General features: G+C 38.6%; 2 protein-coding genes across 4 annotated transcripts; one reads left to right on the forward strand and one right to left on the reverse strand.

Moving 5' to 3' along the window:
- Nucleotides 1–939: 939 nt before the first annotated feature.
- Nucleotides 940–8,409, forward strand: cfl1 (cofilin 1). Its single transcript, XM_008420812.2, has 4 exons — nucleotides 940–1,088; nucleotides 5,463–5,773; nucleotides 5,848–5,924; nucleotides 7,496–8,409. The coding sequence occupies exons 1-4, from the start codon at nucleotides 1,086–1,088 to the stop codon at nucleotides 7,606–7,608; spliced, it is 504 nt and encodes a 167-aa protein (XP_008419034.1). The 5' UTR covers nucleotides 940–1,085; the 3' UTR covers nucleotides 7,609–8,409.
- A 793-nt stretch (nucleotides 8,410–9,202) lies between these two features.
- Nucleotides 9,203–15,452, reverse strand: prss23 (serine protease 23). Of its 3 annotated transcripts, none has more exons than XR_014089363.1 (3): nucleotides 15,172–15,452; nucleotides 11,013–12,251; nucleotides 9,203–9,435 (listed from the first exon to the last, which is right to left on the reverse strand). XR_014089363.1 is itself a non-coding variant. In XM_008420814.3 (2 exons), exon 2 carries the CDS (start codon nucleotides 12,238–12,240, stop codon nucleotides 11,095–11,097), a length of 1,146 nt encoding a protein of 381 aa, XP_008419036.1. In that variant the 5' UTR covers nucleotides 12,241–12,251; nucleotides 15,172–15,452; the 3' UTR covers nucleotides 9,633–11,094. The 3 variants fall into 3 exon arrangements, 1 of the variants encoding a protein (XP_008419036.1); XR_534705.3 differs by having other exon boundaries at nucleotides 9,204–9,435; nucleotides 11,018–12,251; XM_008420814.3 differs by lacking the exon at nucleotides 9,203–9,435 and having other exon boundaries at nucleotides 9,633–12,251.
- Nucleotides 15,453–23,945: the final 8,493 nt, after the last annotated feature.

The raw sequence follows: 23,945 nt of genomic DNA on the forward strand, positions 1-23,945 counted from the left end.
CTAACTGCTTTCTAGCTCCGACTGGCTAGAGACAACAGAGAGGTCCATTTAACTATCAGTCAAGCCTCTCGCCATTAATGAGATAATTAATTGCACGTATTCACTTACAAGAACAGTGAATATAATGCTGATTAAACCAACAGTTACACACATAATGCTTAGTAAGATTTTGTAGCGAGTAAAACGTAAAGAAAAAGCAAATAAGTAAAAAAAAAAAAAGATTACTACTACTACTACTACTACTACTACTACTACTAATAATAATAATAATAATAATAATAATAATAATAATAATAATAGTTGTTTAATACATAAATTGACATTTTTACATTTACTAAAATAATTTACTTCTTACTTGTTTAAGCAGTATGGGTTATATTTTCTTTGTTATCATTTTAGCCCGGGGAAATTATCAATCGATCAATCAATTAAGTTTATTTGTATAGCGCATTTTAGCAACAAGACAGCTCAAAGTGCTTACGTCATAAAAACACACACACACAAAAAAATAAATAAAATAAAAACAACATAGTTACCGATTGAGAAACCAGAACAAACATTACATTTTGTCGAGTGTTATTACTGGAATGTTGAATTTAATTCATTTAAATTCAGTTTATTTATATAGCGCCAATTCACAACAATTGTAATTTCAAGGCACTTTATAAAAATATAAGTATCTCAAATAAAATCGTACCATGCATACAATTTGATTGACATTTAAACAGGACAGTAAGCTAAATTAACTATTCAAAGTAGTTTAATTTTAGTAGGAAGTAATTTATTGGGAATGCAGATGCAAAATAAAAACGCACGTTCAAAAACAAATAAAGATATTGCAGGAAAATACCAAAAAAATCAGCGGTACTAAGTGTGTCATTATAATAAGCATCAAAGCTCAAACTCCAGACAAAGCAGTCGGATTATACTATACCCGTTAGCTCTTAGCTCACATGCGCTCACGCTTCGTGCACGCCGCTGCAGCCGGGAACGCGCTTTTATGCGCGCTCCCGCAGTGTATATAGTCATTTCGTCATCGGTCCATTCAATTTCTCTCAGACGTTGAACTGTTCACTGCTCGGACAATGGTAGGTGTTTTTTTTTTTGTTTTTTTTTACTGCGGTTTTCTTCACGTTTTAGATAACGTCGCGGCTCCCGTTCCCCATTATAGATATGTTTTGAAAGTACACGGTGTTTTCTTATTTTAACAGGTCAAATTTGTGTTTACTTTACTGGTGTTTTTGTTGGTTTAGCATCTTACTCTCCTGACCGGTTGGCTGCCGCAGCAGACACAGTTAACAGCCCAGAGGCTAAGCTAATGCTGCCCTGCTGGTTGAGCAGGTTATGCTTTCTCTTAACGGTCACATGCGTAGTGAAATTTTTTTCCGCCTCATCGAATAATCCCATTAGGATACTTTCTTTCTGCCGTAATGGGGGAGATAAAGTACCAAGCGCCCTGAAACAACGAAACAACTGGCGCCATTTCGGCAGTGTGTCTTGCAGGGATAACGTTCTGAGATAACGTTCGCGGCGTTGCCATGACACTGCGCCGATGTTTTCACTGCATCGTGTTTCTGTTATTTCACCCCCAGACTCGCCTCGCTGGCAGGTGCAGCGGCGCCTCATCTAGATATAACCGTGGCGTTAGCATTCCTAGCCACTGGTGTGACTGGCGCTAGCTGAGATTTCTCCTTCTTTGTCTCTACTCCGCCTCTTCACGCTCAGTTTCGGTCACCCCAGCGCTGCAGATGAGGCCGATTTGAGCTGATTTTGTTTCTAAATAAAACGTACGGCGTGTTCCGTACCAATGCTGAATAAATAAGTGATATTTGACAGTGTGTCAGGGTAGTTTTGCCTTATATAGCAAGCTAGCGCTCACATGTGCTGCGTTCATGGCCCCACCCTGAATTTGGTGCAAAGACCATTTTGTCTCCCACTACTTTATAACGCCACTCTCATCTTTTCCATGCTCTTTTGCTCGCTGTGAGCATTTTTTTAATTTTTAATTTTTTGCTATTTTCTTCTGAAATGACGTCCAAGATAATCTAGGTTATGTAACATTAGTGTTAGCAGAGGCTAAAGCAGACTGCCGCATCTTGTTTTGTAGCTGCGCATCCTGCCAGTAACATGAAGGCCCATCGCATCATTTCACCAAAATAGAGATGTAGATTTATGATGCATGCTGCATTAAAGGGATCGAAAGTATGGAGTTGAGATTTTACCTTACAGAGCTGGAAAGAGTATTCAGAAATTGTACTCAAGTCAGGATAGAAATATTATTTAAAAATACTCCTAAACCTACTTTTTTTTTTTTCTCCAAAAAAAATCACTCAAGTAAATGTAACTAGTTACTGCCAAACTCAAAAGTATTAAAAAAAACCTGAATTATTTTTATTTTCTAAAAGATTTCGATCTGATCTTCTAATGATCAACAACTCGCAGCTCTAAATGTAAACAAAAGATTGACTCATTTCTGTCACCCGCTGGTTAATTTACCACATCAGGCTTTGTGTGTAAATGTTTCATCATCTTTGGTTTCCAGTTACCATCTGAGAACCCACAGCATTACACAAGTCTATATATTACAGGGCCAATTATCGAATCTATGCAGAACTTGTTTTCTTGTGAAATAAAAGCGAGTTAGACAGGTTGGTTTGGTCGTAGTTGCAACAAGGCTGAGTTTAACGACTATTATGTCCTGCCAATTGGCCTGTAAATTCCTCGACGACGCCCAATCCTCTATTTTTGTGTCCTTGTCCTTAGAAAAGCAAATTGGAGTCAATTAAATATTAAATTGGCAAGTCAGGCCTCAAAGCAAACTCAAATTCTAGCAAATTATCCTATTTGATCATTTCTCAGATTTAAAGGTTTTGTTTTTATTATATGAAGGGAAAATGTTCTAAATGTCAAAATTGTCACAATGTCTTTTGGCAGATCAGATGCCAGTTTGTTCTCTGATTGTAATAACATTGCGATTAAGTTTCAAAATATAAACTACAACACATTTCTTCTTTTCAGTCAAACTGGGAATTGGCAGGTCAATCCTAAAAAAATGAAATAAAAAACCAGTAAATCTATCCGTCTGGAAAAGCTTCATCAGCTAATCTAAGCAATGTGTGTTATTTAGTTTCAGTTTTAGTGCTTAAAAATCATTTTATACTTTTCAGTTTTTGCTGCAGACGCTTCTAAACGCTGACTCAGTCTAACTTGTTTCTCTTCTGAGTCCGACATGAGCAGAAATGATGAAAATGCTTGGTGTTAAAGGCCTGAAGGCCTAATTTTAACTCCAGCAGGTAATGAAGGCTTTGCAACCTGCCACTGTGGATTTTGAACTTTGAATTGTGTAATAAATGGTTAAGATTAGATAAGCTGAGAGCAGAGTGAAGCTCTTTGGGACAGAGAAAAACTTGATGTTCACTTTTAAAAAAGGGCATTTTCTTAAATCTAACAAAGCAGATGAGTAATAAAAAGAAAATGCGTGGAAAAAGTCAGTTTTATATTTAAGCTGCCTGGTGGGATTATTATGCTGGATTCTTAACCCTTTAGTGAAAAGTTCAGGAAATGGGGGGAATATCTGCACCGGGATGATATAAATATTCAGGAAGTGTTCACTTATTAATGAGTCTGCTGGTTAATGATTCCCACTTCGAGCTTTTAACACCCTGAGCAAACGGAGGCCTGCTGCTCCGCTCCCGTCTTTCCTGGCCTACTTCCTCCTCTCTGCGTTTTTTCCACTGATATGTTTGCCTCCTCGGCCTGAGACGGCGGTTTCTCCACATGAAGTGGCTAAACGGAGTCAGGAGACTTGACTGAGTGCCTTTGTGGGCCGTTTGGGACTGATTTGGATTCGGGTTTTTTAAACAGAGGCTTTATTGTTGGTTTTTTTTGGAGTGTTTAATTCCCGACCGCAGCCTCTCACACATGGCCATCTTTACTGCAGGAATGCATGACACAAAGGATGTAATGTTTTATACCTACACAAACTTACTCAGAATTAAATATTTTTATTTATTTATTATTATTTCTGTTAAGTTTTTTGTTTGTGTTTGGTTGCTTTTACCACACTACGTCAACTCTGTCAGAGTTTGGTAGTAACTAGTTACATTTACTCTATTACATTTATTAGAGTAACTCTTTAAAAAAAAATACTTTTATGAGTAATTTTATCTTGAAGTATTTCTCCTCTTGAGTAAAATGTCTGGATTTTCTACCCACTGAATGAAAAACATGTTTTAACCAAAAATTCATCAGACACACCTGCAGTTTTTGTTAAACTTTTATTTATTGAAAGATTTGGGAAAATTTATTTTGCATGATTTTCTTTGTTACATATATGAATTATTGTCATTTCCATCCTTAAAATACCAACATTTCCACTTAACTCTACATTTTGCTTCTTCCGATGAAGTAACTTTTAAATATTAAATGATTGATAATCTGATCAGTTACTTGAGTGGAGGCATGCTGAGTGTCTCTCCTCTTTCCTTTTGGGTTTCGGGTCCATCTTGGCCCCAGCTCTGCTAATGGCTAACGGCTGGTCGTGGCCACACCTTTCGCTGCTGCAGTCTCTTATCAGTCGCCGCCGTTTGGGAGGATTCGTGCCGCGCGTGACGGTCACATGTCGTCCTCTCGGGTTCCTCGGCTCGGGCGTCTCTCTGTTCGGTCACAGCTGGCGAACGTAAACCTGCGGCGAACGCTTTGCTCAGCACAACTTCAGAGTTTCTGTTTTTAAAATGTTATAAGAAGGATCTGAAGGATCAAGGGAAGCATGTCTGTGTTTAAATTAAGAGGATGTTTCTTTAAACTCACCAGGTTTCAGGTTTTCTTTAACAAAAATATAAAATTTAGCATTTTTAATGGGTTAAACACAACATTTCCTGTTTAAAACAAATAAAATAAATGCTTCAGGTTCTTTGATTGCAACAGTTTCATCTCCAACAGTAACGGCATTTAATCATATTTTAGAATTTATTGATATTGATGCTTTTGTGAGAGTGTTATTGGGAATGTTTTACCATTCTCTCTATTTTTTTTATCTTATATTTTAAATTTATTGAGACAATAATAAATCAAAATTCTTGACGTTCTTCACTATAAATAATAATAGAGTAAATGGGTGATTAAAAAAGCATTTTCCATATTTTATAATCAGACAACAATAACAAATTTACTGGACAACAAATTGTCCCTGAAGTTATTACAATAAGTGATAATCTTGTTTTTTCCAAGTATTCATGTAACTACAGTAATAATAATGCAAGAACACATTCTCAAATTAAAATGAATATTTAACCCTGGAACTGGAAAAGAAATGACAAATAAAAGGAATTATCTGTAAACACAATTATCCTTCAAAAAGCCCCAGACTGAAGACGTTTTGGTAGAAAGAGAGGAATCCTTCTGATCCATCAGGCGATCAGCTGATTGATCGGCTCCAGTTAAGGTGTCTTCTGTTGACGCAGGCCTCCGGTGTGAAAGTCACGGACGAAGTGATCAGCGTCTTCAACGACATGAAGGTCCGTAAGGCTCAGGCAAACGAGGACGAGAAGAGGAAGAGGAAGAAGGCCATCCTCTTCTGCCTCAGCAAGGACCTGAAGAACATCGTTCTGGACGAGGGCAAAGAAATCCTGCTGGGCGACATCGGCAACACCGTCACGGACCCGTACCAGGACTTTGTGAAGATGCTGCCGCCCAACGACTGCCGCTACGCCCTGTACGACGCCACCTACGAGACCAAAGAGACGAAGAAGGAGGACTTGGTCTTCATCTTCTGGTGAGGCTCGTTGTTGCTGTAATGTTTTCAGAGAATCGTGGCGGTGGATTTAAACCTTTCCTCCTCTTCCTCAGGGCACCAGAAAGCGCTCCGCTGAAGAGCAAGATGATCTACGCCAGCTCCAAAGACGCCATCAAGAGGAAATTTGAAGGTGAGCAGCCGCGGTTTTACTTCTGCCGGACGGTTACCAGGGTTTTCTGGATTTTTCTTTTTTGATTTTGTTGATGTACTTACTGTTACTTGATTACTATAAAGTGTTTAGAGAAGCGCCATGAAAATGTATTTATTACTGCGTAATACTAAAGTATCAAGTATACGTAATACTTTGTCACTATTTTGAATGATTCTTTAATATTTAAGAAAAAGCCAGGCGGCTAAGCTAACCTAAAACAGGAACTTTATGCACAAACTTATTTTTGTTTAAATATAAATTGATGGAATTTGACAAACTATGAAACCTTTTAGAAACGTTTTAAGTGTTTTGCTTAAATACTCTTTAACATCCTCGTGTTAGTTACATAATTTAAACAGAATCTCTTGAATGACTGAATAAAAAAATTGGATTGTGAATTAAAAATTGCTTCTGAAGTGACTGGGAAGCCACCACTAAGCGCTGGTTTTGACTCATTTTTCTCTAGAACATTTCAGAAATTAATCTTTTTGGTGAAAATTTACTCCATTTTAGTGGGGAAAACAGTCTGAAAAGTCCAAGATTCACCAGGAAAAAAAAAACTCTGGAATTTTGAGATTAATCTCAGAAATTTCTTGAAAAAACATGTAAATTTTCTCAGTTTCAAAAGTAAAAAAAAATATTAAACTTTGAATTTCTGGAAAATTTCTGTAATGTGAATTTTTTTTTTAAAGGTTTTAGTGGAAATTTATTCCTGTTTTTTTTTTTTTTTTTTTTTTTTTTTTAACCTTTTTTCTGTGTAAATGATACGCCGTTGAAAACCCAGTTTAGCTTTTGGGATTCACACACTTGTAGGAAAAACATTTGAGTTTAAAAAGTTTAAAATTTGTTAGAAAATGTTCACCTTTGTTCTGGAAATTTCTCAATTTTTTTTCTGAGTTTCAAAACTCAGAAATGTTCAGCTTTTAAAACTCAGTTTTTTGGTGGACGTTTGCTCCTTTTACTCATTTAAAATGGCTGAAATATGTCCTGTAGGATTGACTGGTGCATTTTGTTTTTAATTATCTTGGGATAAGCGGCTGAAATTTAGTTTCCTCCGCAGGGTGGCTGGGCTCTCCCTTAGAGAGAGGGTGAGAAGCTCGGTCATCCGGGAGGGACTCAGAGTAGAGCCGCTGCTCCTCCACGTCGAGAGGAGCCAGTTGAGGTGGCTCGGGCATCTGGTAAGGATGCCTCCTGGACGCCTCCCTGGTGAGGTGTTCCGGGCACGTCCCACCGGGAGGAGGCCTCGGGGAAGACCCAGGACATGCTGGAGGGATTACGTCTCTCGGCTGGCCTGGGAACGCCTTGGGATTCCTCCGGAGGAGCTGGAAGAAGTGGCTGGGGAGAGGGAAGTCTGGGCCTCCCTTCTGAAGCTGCTGCCCCCGCGACCCGACCCCGGATAAGCGGAAGAAAATGGATGGATGGATATCTTGGGAATAAATAAATGTATTTTTTGATCACAGAGATGTTGGAATAATCAGGTGAAAACCTCGGCTCTTGTCAAATATTCCCAGTTTTTGAGGGGTCAGTGTGTTTTTTTTATTTTTCTCCAGGCATCAAGCACGAGTGGCAGGTGAACGGTTTGGAGGACCTGAAGGAGCGACGCACGCTGGCGGAGAAGCTGGGCGGCTCGTCGATAGTCACCCTGGAAGGAGCTCCTTTATAAACACGCCTCTCCTCTTCCTCCCCCGCGGCTTCGCTCGAAGCCTCTCAGACACATCTGTTGGGTTTAGTTGTTCATTCCAGTCGGGTTGGAGAAAACGGGGCAAAAGCAGAACCAGCGTCATTTGTGGGACTCCTGGGGTGGGTGACAAAGACAAACACACAAAAAAAAACACACAAACAGGCAGACTGTTCATGCAACATAAGGATTATGAACAAAACACACCTAAAGATACTAACGATGAAGGATGGTGATGAAGACGATGACATTTAAATGCACTTATTCACGTTTCAGGACGGGGTTTTGTTCTTTCCACTTGAAATATTTCAGAGAAAGGGACAGATCTTAAAATCATGAAAGCTATTCCAACTACATTTTATTTTATTTTTTTTGCCAAACTTCTAGCTAAGTTTAGCGTAGTTGACACTAGACGTAGTATGAACTAATTCACTCGTTTGCACAAGACGGATGAAAACCTCTGGGGGAACACGGTTAAATATTTTTTTGTTTTTGTCATTCCATTTGGTTTTTGGGTTTTGTTTTTTTTTTTGGTTTTGTTTTCATGCAATCCCGAAAACTTGAGTGATTTCGTTTAATTTCCTGTTGTGTCAGAAAACTCTGCATTCGATGTAGTGATCATAACATTCCTCGTACTTGTTGAAAAAGGTTTCCTCGTTTGAAACAGCTTTGTGGTGTTGATGGTCTGACGCGGAGCGACGTGTAAATGAAGGACAAGCAGACTGAAGCGAAGGGTGGATGTTTTGTATCGTCTCCTTATCTCTAATAAAAGCACTAAACTACTGACTTCTTCTGCTTTCTGGTTCTTTTAAACTGGATATCAGCCACTCAGTTTTTTAAAGTACATTTTCTATTTGTGCTGCACAATGAAACTGGGACAAAAGGTATTTAGGTGTTTTGGGAAAATCCACCCATCTATTTATTAATCTAGCAATCAGTTTGGTTATCAATCAGTCGTTTTATCATTTGTTTTCAGTCCCATCCGTCTTTTGTTTCTTTGTTTCTCCGTCTGTCCATCCAGTTCATACATTTGTTTGTCCTCCCATTCATCCATCGTCTTAAACTTCACACGCTCATTTTTACCATAGAAGAAAAAACGACATTTTTCAGTTTGAAAAATCAAGTTTCCTAAAAGAAAAATCATAAATTTTGAAATTAATCTCAGAAATTTATAGTAAGGCAAGGAAAGAGTTTCAAAAGTATTTTTCTAACTGAGGTATCCTTACTTGTTCTAGAAAGTTAATCTTTTAAAAAATGATCTTTTTCTATGTTTGTACATCTGTAGAGCTACAACAAATTATTTTAGTAATTGAATTATTGATTTATTCTCATTAGTTGGATTGAATTCTCTAGATTTTTTTTACTGAACTAGAACAAATATAATAGAAAAACATTTCAAAAATAAAAATTATTTTTTTAAATAAAATAGAATACATTAACAGAGGCAAATAAACTAATTTTATTAAACGTGTTATGTATTTTTGGACTAATCAATGAAATTATAGAAAAGGGCAATTTTTAAATTTTATTGCATAATTTCAGTTTTGTTTACAAAGGTTCTTTTTTGAATCTATGCAAATTTCTTTGGGGAGTTTTGTACAGTTTTGCCTTAATTACTGTTCTGAACATATTCTTGGACTTTAATTCTTTTTTGTACTCCAGATAACAATTAATTACAAAAATTAGTTTAATTATTTCAATATTCAATTAATCACGATTAATCGTTTCAGTCCTACTTATACGCTTTACCTTCTGTCTCAGTCCATGAATCTTCTGTTACAGTCATCCTTCCATCTCTTGGTATTCATAATTCTGTTTGTATATCCATACAAGAAAAGCATCGGTGGTTAATTATGTTTTTAAAAGGTGTTAATTCTTTAGAGGGCAGCATTTTTAATCGATTAATCTGCAACATCAACGAGGCGCATTCACAGTTGAGAGCTGCAGTATTTATCATGGCCACACGGGGGCAGTCGAACTCCACTTTACACCAAAAAGGACTTCACACAAATAATTAAAACTCTGTTTATTAAAATATCTCAAGCATTCCTCAAAAAATAAAATTAACATTCTGTCCTCAGTCAACTATGAGAAGTCTAAAGTGTCCGCCGAAATGATAGTAAGCAGTTTTATTGTTTATTTACTTTTCAAATGCGTGCAGGAGGGCGGAGAAGGGTCTGTGTTATAAATGGAGAATTGCCAAAATCACCAAAGCGGGATGCAGATGAAAGAGGAAGGGGGATTATAATTTATCCTCGGTAGATTACAGCAATCGACAGCGGGACGGCTGCTGCACCAGGAGAAAGTGTTTTTTTTTTTCAGTTATTATTGTGGAAACATTGACATAAATCTGACCGCGGGCAAAAATCAGAGCTGTGATCTCACTGGCAGATTTATTTAACGGGCGCAGAGGTTACCAATTAAACACAGGCGAGGGAACATGGAGCCAAATGTAGATTTTTCCCTGATGTGGAAATATTTCTGTTTCACTCAGATGTTTATAAGGTGCGTTTGTAAAGTTACACTGTCAAAAATTAACAGCAATAATCTGTAAATGTGTTTAAGAGAAAAAAATGAGTTCATGTTTTCAACGTAACTTCATTTATAAACGTCAGTTTCAAACTAAATATTAGCACACTGAATTACTAGCTAACTACTTACTAGCTACTTAGTTTGAAGCTAAATACTTAGTTCAATACTAAGTAGTCAGCAAGCTAATTTACAAACTAAATTGCCAATTTCCCTCTGAGATTAGTAAAGTATCTTTATTCATTCAAGTACTTGGTTTGAAACTAAATATTTAGTTAGCGCACAAAATATTTTACATCAAATTAAGCATTTAGTTAGCAAGCTATTTAGTTTGAAGTCAAAACTTTAGTTGGCAAGCTAAATATTTAGTTAGCTAACTATATACTTAGCTTGAAGCTGAGTGTTTAGCTTAACTAAATATTAGTTAGCAAGCCAAATATTTAGTATTAAGCCAATTATTGAGTTGGCAATCTAAATATTTTTAGCTAGCAAGCTAAATATTTAGTTAGAAGGCTAAATGTTTAGCTTCAAAGTATTTAGCTAACAAGATAAATATTTAATTTGAAGTCTTATATGAGAAAACTAAATGTTTTAAATAAAATATTTAGCTCACAAGTTAAATATTCAGTTTGAAGCTAAATATGTAGCTTATTGGCTACACGTTTAGCTATCAAGCTAAATGTGTAGCTTGCTAGCTACATAGTTAGCATGCTACCTAAATATTTAGTTTGAAGCTAAATATTTAGCTTCAATAATTTAATTATAAATGATTTAATGACATGATGAACAGATCATTTTCTTTCTTTTATAACATGCTAAATAAAACATTGCTGTTAAATTTTCACTGTAACTTTGCTAACCTCACCCCATGGATGTTTTCTGCAGTAGCTAAAAGGAAAGGTCCCCCTGTATTATGTCTAATTCGCTTCGACCTCGGTTGTCTCAGTCCTGCCTGCAGTCCAGTCGGTTCCCGTGGACCCAGTAGCAGATCTGGGCGAACTTCAGCGGCGTGATGCGGACAGCCACGTTGTAATCCCGGTTCTCTCCGTCGATCTCCAGCCACTGGTGTCCAGAGAAAATCCCGATCACCTTCCTCTCCCAGCGCTCCAAGCCGTCGTCCCACACCCGGCCGTACACCCCGGAGCCGCTGGCCCCGGGCCGCGCGTCGCAGTGCTGATAGATCAGGTCGCTCGACTCCTCCTCCACCGGACAGAACCGGTACACCAGCTCCCCCGGACGGTCGCTGTCGAACCCGGAGAAATGGATGCGGTTCCCTGCCAGGTCGTCCGAAGAGGGCGCTACAGAGAGCCGCATGAAGGGGCGCCGGTGAGGCCACCGCAGTTCCAAAAGGGCGTAGTCAAAGTCCATGCTGACCTCCTGCGGGCCCTGGATCCAGCCCTTCGGCACCCGGGTGCGCTTCACCCGAACCCAGCGGACCAGCGGCTTCTTGTTGGGAATCAACCCGGCTTTGGTGCCATTAACGGACGGAGGAATCAGGAAGCCCACCCTCAACTTCCGGGCTCCATGAACGTAATCCTTCCCGTCGTGCACGCAGTGGGCCGCGGTGAGGACGTGCTGCTGGGACACCAGGACGCCCGTGCATCCGGTGGAGATGCGCACCGCCGTGGAGAAGGGATAATCCATCAGGAAATCGTCACCCTGGATGTTAAAACGCCCGTCCGCTCCGTAGATCTGCCGCTTCCTCCTGCGCTTCAATCGTCTCCTCCGCCTCCATGCGGGCGCGTGAGTCGGGTGAAGAGCATCATCATCACCATCATCATCATCCTCCTCCACCTCCACCGTGGTGAGGGTGCGGAAGCCGTCCGCGTACAGCGTCTCGAAGGCCAGTTTGTCCGTCATTTGCTCCTCCAGCTCGGCTCGGTGGAAGCAGCTGGAGTTGCAGCGGGTGGTGAAGTCCAGCTGGGCCTCGGCGCTGAAGCGCGAGCGGGTCAGAGGTGTCGGTGCGTGCGGGACCAGGGTGGGCACGTGCACGGGTTGGTGGTGGGGAGGTTGGAGGAGAGAGAGGGTGAAGGGGAGGAGGTGATGGAGGAGCAGGTGAGTTGAGATGGTGATCTCACGTGGCGTCATGGTGGAAAACACTGAAAAGATTCACAAAATGATCATTTAAAGTTGGATTTTCCAGACATATAATTACATTTTATAACATAATCAAGTTAATGTTCACTTCATTACATATATATATATATATACCAAACATGACTGAAAAGAAATTTGACGTCATAATTTAACACCTTATTGGACCGCTGTCTCTTTAAGAAGCTCCTTCCACCTTCAGTACATGTCATCACAACGTTTCTCCATTAACCCTTTAAGAACAAGTCAGGGTTTCCCCAGTAAACATGCTAAGGCCGGAGCTTAGGGCAGCCACTTATCCAGCTCCTGCTGAGTTTTTGAGTTAAAAAATGTTACACAAAGTTTTAAGATATCACTTGATAATTATGCTATTGGAAGATTAATATTTGAATACTCATTATAAAGTCTTAAAAATGCAAACATTTAAAAAAAAAGAGAAGTTAAATAACAATGTAATGCTATGCCTGGTGGGGGCCCAAGTAAAGCCTGGTGGCCCGCCAGGCTTATAATACACTGGGGGAAACCCTGCAAGCAACTTTTATGATGAGCTCAGCAGATGCACAGTTCCACCAGGTGTTTGCTAATTGCTGCTGTCGCTAGTCTGAAGGAGCTTAGTCATGCAACTTGGGGGAGGGGAGCTCTGTGAGACCCATAGTTGGTGAGCAAGCGGTTGATCACTCCCGAATGGTTGCCATGGGAGATTAAAATATTTCTCAAACATGTACAAAAGAATCAAAGCAACAATCCAGGTATGTTTTTGAGGAGGGAATAGCAGTGTGACATGATATAAACCTCAACAAAGTTTATTTGACATAATAGTGCTCCTTTTAGTCATATTAACAGAAAGTTGAGTGGAAGGAAAAAATATGAAAACAAAACCCATTTAGGAGTTTGAGGGAAATTTACAAGGTGTGCATATGGCCTTGCAAAAGTGATTGCAAGCCTATACCTTTTCCATGTTTTATGAGCTAAAACCACAAATTTGTAAATAATTTAATGTGATTGTGATGCTTTTGTTTTCTGACCACTTTACTTTGGTGATAATTAAAATAGTACTGTAATTATGAAAGAATTGCACAATCAGGCTCTGATGCATTGTAATGTTAGAAATTGATGTTTTTTATTGTAACATGACAAAATCTGAATAATTTAAACTAATTTTTGTCCTGTATGTTCAATTTGGGGCTGGATAATAAATCAATAACAAGTCTGAACAAGAAGTTATCTGCAGCACTGAACCGCCATCTTGATAGGCAAGTGCAGCTTCAAGACCAGCAAAAAGAAAGAACATTTAAAAGAAAGTTTAAGACTTAATAGTTGTAATGTACTCTTATTGTTTAGAAGTTAGATACGAATGAGGCAAGAGCTGGTTCTGTGCTTGTGGCTTGTTTGTTGTTGTCATAGCAACTCCTTACAGATCCCTATCAAGATGGCTGTCAGCTACAAAGTTACCGGAAGTGTGACGTCACATGAGAACTGTGTATATTCATAACGAACATAGTTCTCATGTGACGAACCAGGAACTTTGTAGCTGACAAGCTGCCATATTGGTAGATATACATAACTACCTGTCATGACAGTTGCTATGAAGTAGCTATGACAACAATAAGCAAGCCACATTCTCTGCATCATACGGGTCGGTCCCAACAGCAGCAAAAATATATTTCTGTCACACATTGGTTAAGAGTGTCAATAAACTTTCTTTTTGTTGATCTCGAAGCCATGGTTCATCTATGCTTTGTGCTGCATTTGCCTACCAAGATGGCGGTTAAGACTTTTGAGATATATATTCACTGAACTTCAACCCAGAACTGCACAGCATCCTGGGAGATATCGTCAGAGAAAAGACTTCAGCCAGCTAAGCAAAGTTGGTAGCGTCAACTCACTCATTCACTCTTTGGTTACCTAGCAACTCACTCACTCTTTGGTTACCTAGCAACGACCTCCTGAGAAACTGGCTCATCAGCAGTTTCAGGTTTCCCCACTGTGCCTCATAACTGCTTAAAAATAAAAAAACAACATCATATTTGGCAATATTTCAGATATTTGAAACAAAAAAACTAATCAATAATTATTGATTTCGACTCAGCCATATTGTCCAGCCTTTATAGCTAAACTTCTGCAAGTAGGTGCAGCTCACACATTTCAGTGTTGCAATCTGGGCCTGAAGTTGGAGCGGCGAGACAACAATGACCCTTTTGTTCCCCGCAATATAGATTACCAGGATAATAGGATTTCACCCGATGGAAGCAAACAAGCGTTTTAATGTCTGTTTGGCTCAACAAGCAATGAACAAATTCCAGAGAAAGGCCTGTAATAAAGAGCCGACCAGGTAAAAAGGGTGGCATTCATTAACAGCGAGGCTTTCAGAGCAGATGAACAGAGAAAGGAGACACTCGATCCCCGCTGTGGATCCCTGGGCTCGCATGGCATGACCATAGCAGGTGTGCAGAAAAGTAAAAAGCAGCAAGTCGAGGCAGGGCGGCAACACAGATCATTACTCCAGAAACAAGACAGGGTGGGGCACGTCCACACACCTATGAGCTGCCACACACAAGCAGAAAAATGCAGACTTTCTTTTTTTTTTCAGGTATAAAGCTGATTTCTTTCGCTTTTGAACTGACAGAAAAGCTGTCTTTCTTAGAGTTTTACATTCACATGCTGATACTACTAAAATATTTGGATAAAACATGCAAAAACAACAACATGAAATTGGTTTGGGCTTAAATTTGTGACATAAATATGAAAATGTAAAAGCAATATGAAGCTCAGTTTGACTATGAATGCAAAATAAGCAACAGCAATTTGTTGTATTTTTCATGTATGATCTTTTTTAATCTTTAAAGAAGCAGCCAAGCACTGATTTGGAGCAGAAAACTAAAAGCGGATTCTGTTTTTAAGTAAATCGTTTGTTTTGATGCCTACCTGCTGATTAGACTGATGTCTGCGGATCGGTTCACATCCCCGTCAGGTTTTCCTCTCCATCAGGGTCATTTCTCCAGGGTTCCTCCATTATATCCGCAGGCAAGTTTCTCCTCTTCCTCCTTTATCTTCCTACTCTCTCTCTTTCTCTTTCTTCTTCTATTCTGTGCGCAAATGAAGCGCCAGGTGCGCAGTGAATGTGCGCAGCTCCTCTGCAGCCTGTGCGGTTCAGTCGCTGATGCGCGTCTGCATGATCCGCTCTGAACACAGGCGGGTTTACCCTGACCCAGACCCTCCCCATGGTCCTAGCGCCCCTCTGCTACATTTGACCCGTCAGTGTCCACCTGGAAAAGAAAAGACTATTCAAATATTTAATCCAAGCTTATATTTATGGTGATAACTCGAAATATTAAATAAGTGAGACCCCAGGATTTGACCTTGCGGTACTCCAAATGTGACTTTGGTCTTTTCTATTGTTGACAGAAATGTCTTGTCATACATTTGCTTCTGATATTTAAGTATTTTGGTTGTGACACAATCAAATTAAGGGGATTTTATTGGGATTTATGGCGTAAAACAAAAGTGATTAATCACACTGTTTTTTTAACAAATATTTTCACATAAGTTCAGTTTAGTCTGGATAATTTATTTTCCTTAATAAATAATTTAAAAACTACATTTACTCATTTAATATAAAAAAAATTTAAGGGGGCAAATATCTTTAATTTGACATTTATGTCAAATTAAAGTTTTGACATTAACTTACTTTTAAATGGGTGAATAGTTGTAATCATGAGCTTCACAACACATTTTTTTGCCCTATTAGATTTCAGACTCATTCTTTTCATTACGTCAAAGACTTTTAACCTCAATGTTTATAAAAAATCCCCAAAATATTCCAGGCAAATTAAGACATAATTTTTATTCAACCAAGAAACTCACAAAAGACTACTTCTACTCACTTTTAAAAGGAGTAAAAGTGCTATATATATATATATATATATATATATATATATATAAAAATAAAATTGTTACTTTTTAAGAGAAAAACTTTATGTGAAGACCAGTTTACTTTTGTCAATAATCATTGGCTACATATTTATTGCCATCACACCAATCAAACCAGCTTTTTGCAAGTTTCTTCTTGTGTTTTAATGGTTTAACTTTCTTCCTTCACCATAATCTTTTTCTTCTCCCACAGAATCATTGCCTGGACTCTGACTCCTTCCAGGCAGATTAAACTTGTTGTAAAACAAAAATATTCCTTAAAATCTAAATAGAGAACTTAATTACTCACAGTTTTTTTAAAATCGCTACATTTGTGTTCCCTCTGTAAAGCTTCAAAGCGCTGATTTGACATTTTTACTTGTGGAAATGTACCTTTACTTGTACATGGGAGGCATTGAAACAGAGACAGCTTCACGTTCACATGCCTCAGTAACAGATTATATGTATTTGTGATAACAGGCCTGTGGCATTTGCTTTGGTAGCCAACAGCTACACCCAAGCAAGAAAAATCTTGTTTCTGGCACGACTGCGCTCCAATTATGGCTCCTGCAAGGAGCTTTGATAGATTCACGTTAAAGACCGACTGTAGCAGCTCAGAGATCATCGCAGCCTGCAGGCAGAGGAGTGCTGCGGCACGTCTGCTGCAGCACTCACCCCATCCTTTGACCTTTAGTCACCTGAGGTCTGATTGGTCCGTTCCTCTGCAGAGTAAAAGGACTCTGGGTAAAACCTGTGCTCAAGTAAGAGGAGAATCACTTTAATGTATTTTTACTCAAGTAGGAGTGAACGATAGTCATTCAAGAAATTAAAAAAGTGGGAAGATCCAACTAAAATATTGACATTGTCAATATCGGTAGCGGTATTGGATTAATACTTTACAGATTCCATCTTGCATTCCATAGATTCTCATCTCTATCGCAAAAAAGATTCAGCTTTGATTTGGTTTTCTATTGTTTTATGTGTTGTTAAAGTGTTTCGTAAACATATCAATTCAGCCCTAATTCAAAGGAAAAACCACAGACACATGTAAAGATCAGCAGTTTGATTAAATGATAAAAAGCTTTTCATCAGTCGCAGCAACACCAGCCCTGAACTTGGTATAGCATCAAAAGGACAATATAGAATATTGAACATCTCTAAAGTAGGAGAATTAAAAGAAAAAAAAGTATTTCTACTCAAGTAGTAAATGCATAATTAGAATATTTGATTAAATTTGTGAAAATGGTGTAATCAGACTCACAGAAATATAAATATACGGCCCATTCTGGTATTTTTTACAAATAAAAGAAACATTTTTACAAAAAAAAAAAAAAATTAAATTAAGGCAGAGGAAGCAAAAAAAAAAAATCCAAATATATTTTTTTATTATAAAAAAAGTTAAAAAGTTGAACTTTTTTTCCAAATAAAATTTTTTCACTGCACAAAGCTACAAAAAATTACACAAAGAAATTTAGAGTAAACGTACTTCAAGGGAAAAGATGGATGGATAGTTGAACCAAAGGATGGATGGAAAGACTGACTAGATGTGAGTATATACGTATATATATATATATATATATATATATATATATATATATATATATATATATATATATATATATATATATATATATATGACACATGACATAGCCTTTGCAGTCCGTCTCCCTCAGTTCATCATCCTGTAGAAAGCGCATACATCCCACCTGTGTCCTGTCTGCAGGTCGATTAGCAGCTCTTAGTTGTTCCTTGTCAAACTCATGTTTCAAGGTTCATTCTTGGTTCACTTTTCATAAGAGCCACCTGTGGAACGTAAAAAAAAAGGGTCTTAAACCTGTTAAATAAACATCTGTTGGTAATATTTCTTTCATTTCCGAAGCGATTTGTTCTGCTTGTCAGTCTTAATTCAAATGTTCAGGCTTTACCTGCTCAGTCTTGTCAGGGGTCACTGGCTGAAGAGCAGAAGCGAGCTCCCAGTATGCTTTGGTGGTGTGGAAGTGTAAACAAAAGGTTTGAGAGGAAGCAGATCTCGAATCACATGGTGGTGGAATGTGATACAGTGTAATTATAACACCATTAAGGCAATGAATAGAGAAGAAAACAAGCTTGTCTTACCAGTTCAGCTCTTAAAAGTCTGAAATCTCTCAAGATCAGTCTGATGAAGTATGTTTCTTTAATATACTTATTCTCAAAATTACAATATTGAAATCTCTGGAGTGAGATATCATTTGAGTTCACGGTCAGGATGAAGGCAAGGATGTTATGCATCCAAAGCTAACAGTTAAGCTAATGTTTAGCTGTTAGCCTAACCGTTAGCTTACATTATTTTCAGAGCAGGTTTGATTCAAGAGTAAATTTTCACCATTTAAAACGGTTCAGAAATAAAAATTTACCCACCTTCACTTTGCTTTGTTTAAACTGTTCATTCTAACCAGTGTCCATTATGCTAACTGTTAGCTTAAATAGTAGCTATGAATTCAACATTTAGATTGAATTCATAGCCAATACTAAATGTACAGTTAGATACTAAATTTAGAGAAAACAAGTTCACAAGTTTGAAATCTTCTATTTCCCCCAACAATTATTTTTCTCATGCTGGCCTGATGCTCTTGGGGGCCCCCTGGTGATGCAGAGGCTCTAAGCAGAGCCACTTGACTTGCACATGTCTTGGCCAGGCTCAGCTTACCGGGTTTTGATAAGCTGAGCATGAAAGCATGGAGTCCATGCTTTCAAGTCAAAATTATATTGCATTTTCTTTTATATTATATTGCATTATATTGCATTTTCTTTTCTTCACAATTGTAGATATAAGCAAAATGAGTGTTCTTTTGGTGCAAAGAATTACTAATTGACTGTCAAGCAAAATTAATGAGGTGTTAAAAATAAATAAGAAAACACCTGCTGTATCCTTTATTTAAACTGCTAGAAACTGAGTTTGACTTATTTTGTGAAGAAGGAAACTATTTTGAGTAGAAATTACCTTGATTCACGTGAGAGTCAAGACTTTTTGAAAAACGTCACAATAATATTGTTGAAATAAAACCAATTTGTATAAAACAGCTCTTTATTTTAACAATGGGAAGTCTGTCAAAATGGTTTCTATTTAATCTTTAAATGAATTTTCTTTAGTCAGAAAGTTATTTTCTCCTTTTATTGCTTCGTAAGTTTTGCTTTGTGGCACTTGACGGTTGGTGGTTGCCGTGGCAACCGGTAACGGTCAGTTCTTTCCCTGTATGCTGTTGCCGTCCGTGTTTTCTTTACGAATATACACATTTTAACATATATTATTTGATAGATTTGATTATATACAGGGTTTCAAGTTTAAGTTTGCCGTGCTTTGTATATATTTTTAACTGTTATGACAATGATTATTGTGCGTTTTAGCCGTGTTTAATTTTACAACTGTCAATTGTGTCAACTTTTCATTGGGAGCGATTGCTCTGTAGTCTGTTTAGGGTTATTTATTGTGTTTTATTTTACGTTATTATGACTGATGTTAACTTACAACTTGAGTTTTTTCTTTTTATTTCTCTGGATCTTAGATGAACAATGAAGGGTTACACTTAGCTACCACGAAAATGAAGAACATTGAGTCATTTGTCAGAGCAGATTCTCACTTGATACCAAAATGTACTTATTTTGCACATCTGAGGCTGTAAATCTGCCTCGCTGTCGTGCCTCTGGTACCAAAAATGATAGAAAATCAACCCAACTGAGAACATGTTGGCTCCAGATGAAAGGAAATTCCTGGACCAAGAGATGATCTTATGACACAGATACACTTCTGCTCCGGTTTGATGGCATATTTTCCCCCCAGTGCTCTGCAGATCTGAAAGGCTACATTGTTTGATGTGACTCCAGGTAGAACCGGGGTTCTGATCGCCATCTTTCACTCCATCAGGTTGACACACTGTTAGAAAGTTTATGACAGGACCACACGTTGGAGAACCAAAACACATTAAAAAATAACCGAGGACAGACTGAACTTCCACAGGAATGCGAGCAAAGGTGTTTTATTTGATGAATTCTCTGTCTGATTGTTCGAGACATGTGGAAAATAATTTGCCAAGAGAGGAAAATGTTAGCGCTACCACGACTCCTGTGTCTTTCCCACAGCAATGCATCCTGATGCAGTCCATGTGTCGGGTTTGCTGCTCATCCAGGGGAATGAGAGCACTGCCATTAATAAAGAGAGGGATCAAAACGCCATTCAAGAGCAGATCGATCCAGCAGTTCAGTCACAGTTTGGTCACAATCGCTTATTTTCCACCATAATGGAGCCTTATATCATAAAATGGCTGAAAGATCAACCATATTTTAACCTGCAGTTAGTTTTCAAAAGAGGTCACCAATTTGACATATTGGTGGATAAAAAAAAAGTTTTTGTGGTTCTATATTTTGATTTATATTAACATTAGCAATAGCACAAAAAAAGTATGAGAACACTAAGAAACTAAAAAGAAACAATAATATGATCAGTCTGGGCCGGCATCCATATGACACTTGGAGCGTAGAATACAAGAGTTATGAATTCAAAGGCTTTTACAGAATGGAGACAAACCATTCACTTAAAAAAAACGACAATAATAATAATGTTGAAAGACAGTAGTAATAAACTTAACACTATTTACAGCAACACTATTTGAAAGATTTACATTTAGAAATGATCATCTTAGTCAAGAGCTCAGCATAAACCCTGAACTGTTCATGCCTTTTTCCAGAAGTTAAATATAAAAGAATACTGGTTCTATGATTAAACCAAGACACAGCAATTTTATTCTATGTTTAGATGTGAGAAGAAAGAGAATTTGCTTGAAAGAAAATATGAAAAACATAATTAAAAAAACTACTATTCAGAAATTTCCCCCAAACACAGAAAAACTGCAAAAACAAGTCATTTTCAAGTCAAGTTTATTTGTATGACACATTTCCGCATCAAGGTACCGTATTTTCCGCACTATAAAGCGCGCTTAAAAACTTTCAACTTCCTCTAAAGCCGACAGTGCACCTTATAATCCGGTGCACCTTATATATGGACCAATATTGAGCCACAACAGGTCTAGCAACTACGGTAAGCAACCGCCAACTTCATTTTCGCCGTAGAAGAAGCGCGCGGTGCATGCTGGGATAGTTGTCAGAACACTGGTTTGTAAATAAAGTTTGACTGACATATCTACTTACCAACCGTCTAACACATGTGTCAAACTCATTGGTGTTGCCAGTTGCGCAACTACACATTATTCAGGTGGATGCGAAAACATAGATCGGCGCCCCCCCTCCCCCCGACCGAGGGAAGGAACGTCAGGGTCAAGGAGCGACGATCACTCAACCCAGAAGAAACCAGTTCTTTGAAACACAGATCTAAAATGCATCTGTTTTGTTTTCTTCAAGCTAACTTCATCCTGTTAGTGGAGAAGTGGCCCAGGGGAGACGATGGGCTACAGTTTGAGACAAATCATCATCAAAATTAATTTTGTCTTTTAACGAGAGATCTAAATGGTGAAGCATTTTTCTCCTCCTATCAAGATTTATAGCTTAAAACCCAACCGAGCTGCCTCTGGGTAGTGTTTGCCTATTTGAGCCTGGTTGAGTTTTCGGCTATAAATCTTAATTTGAGGCAGAAAATGCAGACGACTTTGCCTCTGTTTTATCCCCCAGGAGTAGACCACACTTTGTTTTAGCAATTAGAAGCCAAAAGGTTAGCAGACCGGCATATTTCTTTCCTGGGAGACACTTCAATAATTCCCATTCGTCTTCTGTTTGCAGCTATCTCACTGATCATAAATGATTTCGTGGTGCCAGTTTGTGGATGGCATTCCTTTTAAATGAGACACAGTGGCTTTCCACCAAAAGCAGATGAAAAAATACCAAATTAAGCTTGTGGTGAACAGCCAGCCACAGCAGAGAATAGTGATTCAATGATGGTTACATTGTACCGCATCTTCTGCACGTTTAAAGGCCTCCTGCTCAAACCCTCCTCAATGTCACCACTTTCACTGTCCCATATTCTTTAATTTTCCAAGATTATTCCTTTAATAAAGCCCTCTGAAGAAACAGCTGCCATGTTCATTAACATCTGACCACTTCTCAGAGAGCTGTCTAATTAGTCTGTCAGTGGTTTATGAAGGAGGAATGGAGGAAAACAAATTATGGAAACTGGAAGTGTTTGACTTTCCTCATACGGGTAGCTGGATTCCAGATGAACAAGTTCAAACTGGGCACAAGTGAACATACATACTATAAAACTTACAGAAGGTGGGTTCAGTGGCTATATATATGTATATTATATTGCCAAAAGTATTTGCTTACCCATCCAAATGATCAGAATCAGGTATTCCAATCACTTCCATGGCTACAGGTGTATAAAATGAAGCACAGAGGCATGCAGCTCTCAGGAGCTCAGTGAATTCCAGCGTGGTACTGTGATGGGATGCCACCTGTGCAACAAATCCAGTCATTAAAATTTTCTTGCTCCTAAATATTCCACAGTCAACTGTCAGATGTATTATAAGAAAATGGAAGTGTTTGGGAACGACAGCGGAGCGGGGCTAGCGGATGCTGAAACGCATAGTGCGAATAGGTTGCCAGCTTTCTGCAGAGTCAGTCGCTGCAGACCTTCAAACTTCATGTGGCTGTCAGATTAGCTCAAGAACAAAGAGCTTCATGGAATGGGTTTCCATGGTGGAGCAGCTGCATCCAAGCCAAACATCACCAAGTGCAATGCAAAGCGCTGGATGCAGTGGTGTAAAGCATGCCGCCACTGGACTCCAGAGCAGTGGAGTGATGAACTTCTTCCATCTGGCAATCTGATGGACGAGTCTGGGTTTGGTGGTTGTCTGACCGCATTGTGCCAAGTGTAAAGTTTGGTGGAGGGGCCATTATGGTGTGGGGTTGTTTTTCTGGACTTGGGCTTGGCCCCTTAGAGTGAAAGGAACCATGAATGCTTCAGCATACCAAGACATTTTGGACAATTCCATTCTCCAAACTTTGTGGGAACAGTTTGTAGCTGGACCCTCTCTTCCAACATGACTGTGCACCAGAGCAGAAAGCAAGGCCCATAAAGACATGGAGGGCAGAGTCTGGTGTGGATGAACTTGACTGGCCTGCATAGAGTCCTGACCTCAACCCAATAAAACACCTTTGGGACGAATTAGAGCGAAGACTGAGAGCCAGGCCTTCTCGTCCAACATCAGTATGTGACCTCACAAACGTGCTTCTGGTAGAATATTCAAAAATCCCCATAAACACTCCTAAACCTCATGGACAGCCTTCCTAGAAGAGGTGAAGCTGTTCAAGCTGCAAAGGGTAAAACAACGTCATATTGATTAAAAATGGGATGCAACTCAAGCTCGTACGTGAGTCAAGGCAGAAGAGCAAATACTGATATATATATATATATATATATATATATATATATATATATATATATATATATATATATATATATATATATATGGTGGTGTGGGAGTCCTAAGCAGCTGCTTAAGTCTCATATACCTTGGGCTGTTTATTCAGCAGGACAATGATCAGAGGCACAACTGAATAGCTTAGAAAGGAGCAGCCTAGTCAAAGTCTGGACTCAAAGCTGATTGAGACGCTGTGGCTGAGCAGGTTGTCTGAAAATAATCCAAAGTGGCTAAATGAAAACAACTGGGCTAAAATGTGGCTCACCATTAGACATAAAAAAAGGTTTTACGGCTGGTTTTAGAAGCTTTTTTCCGTTCGTAACTTACATCTTTGTGTATTTACTCGGGATATCTGGTTTTGAGTAAAACTTTGTTTGATGTGAA

This window comes from Poecilia reticulata, chromosome 10 (assembly GCF_904066995.2).
Source record: "Poecilia reticulata chromosome 10, P_reticulata-male-v2, whole genome shotgun sequence".
Taxonomy (NCBI): domain Eukaryota; kingdom Metazoa; phylum Chordata; class Actinopteri; order Cyprinodontiformes; family Poeciliidae; genus Poecilia; species Poecilia reticulata.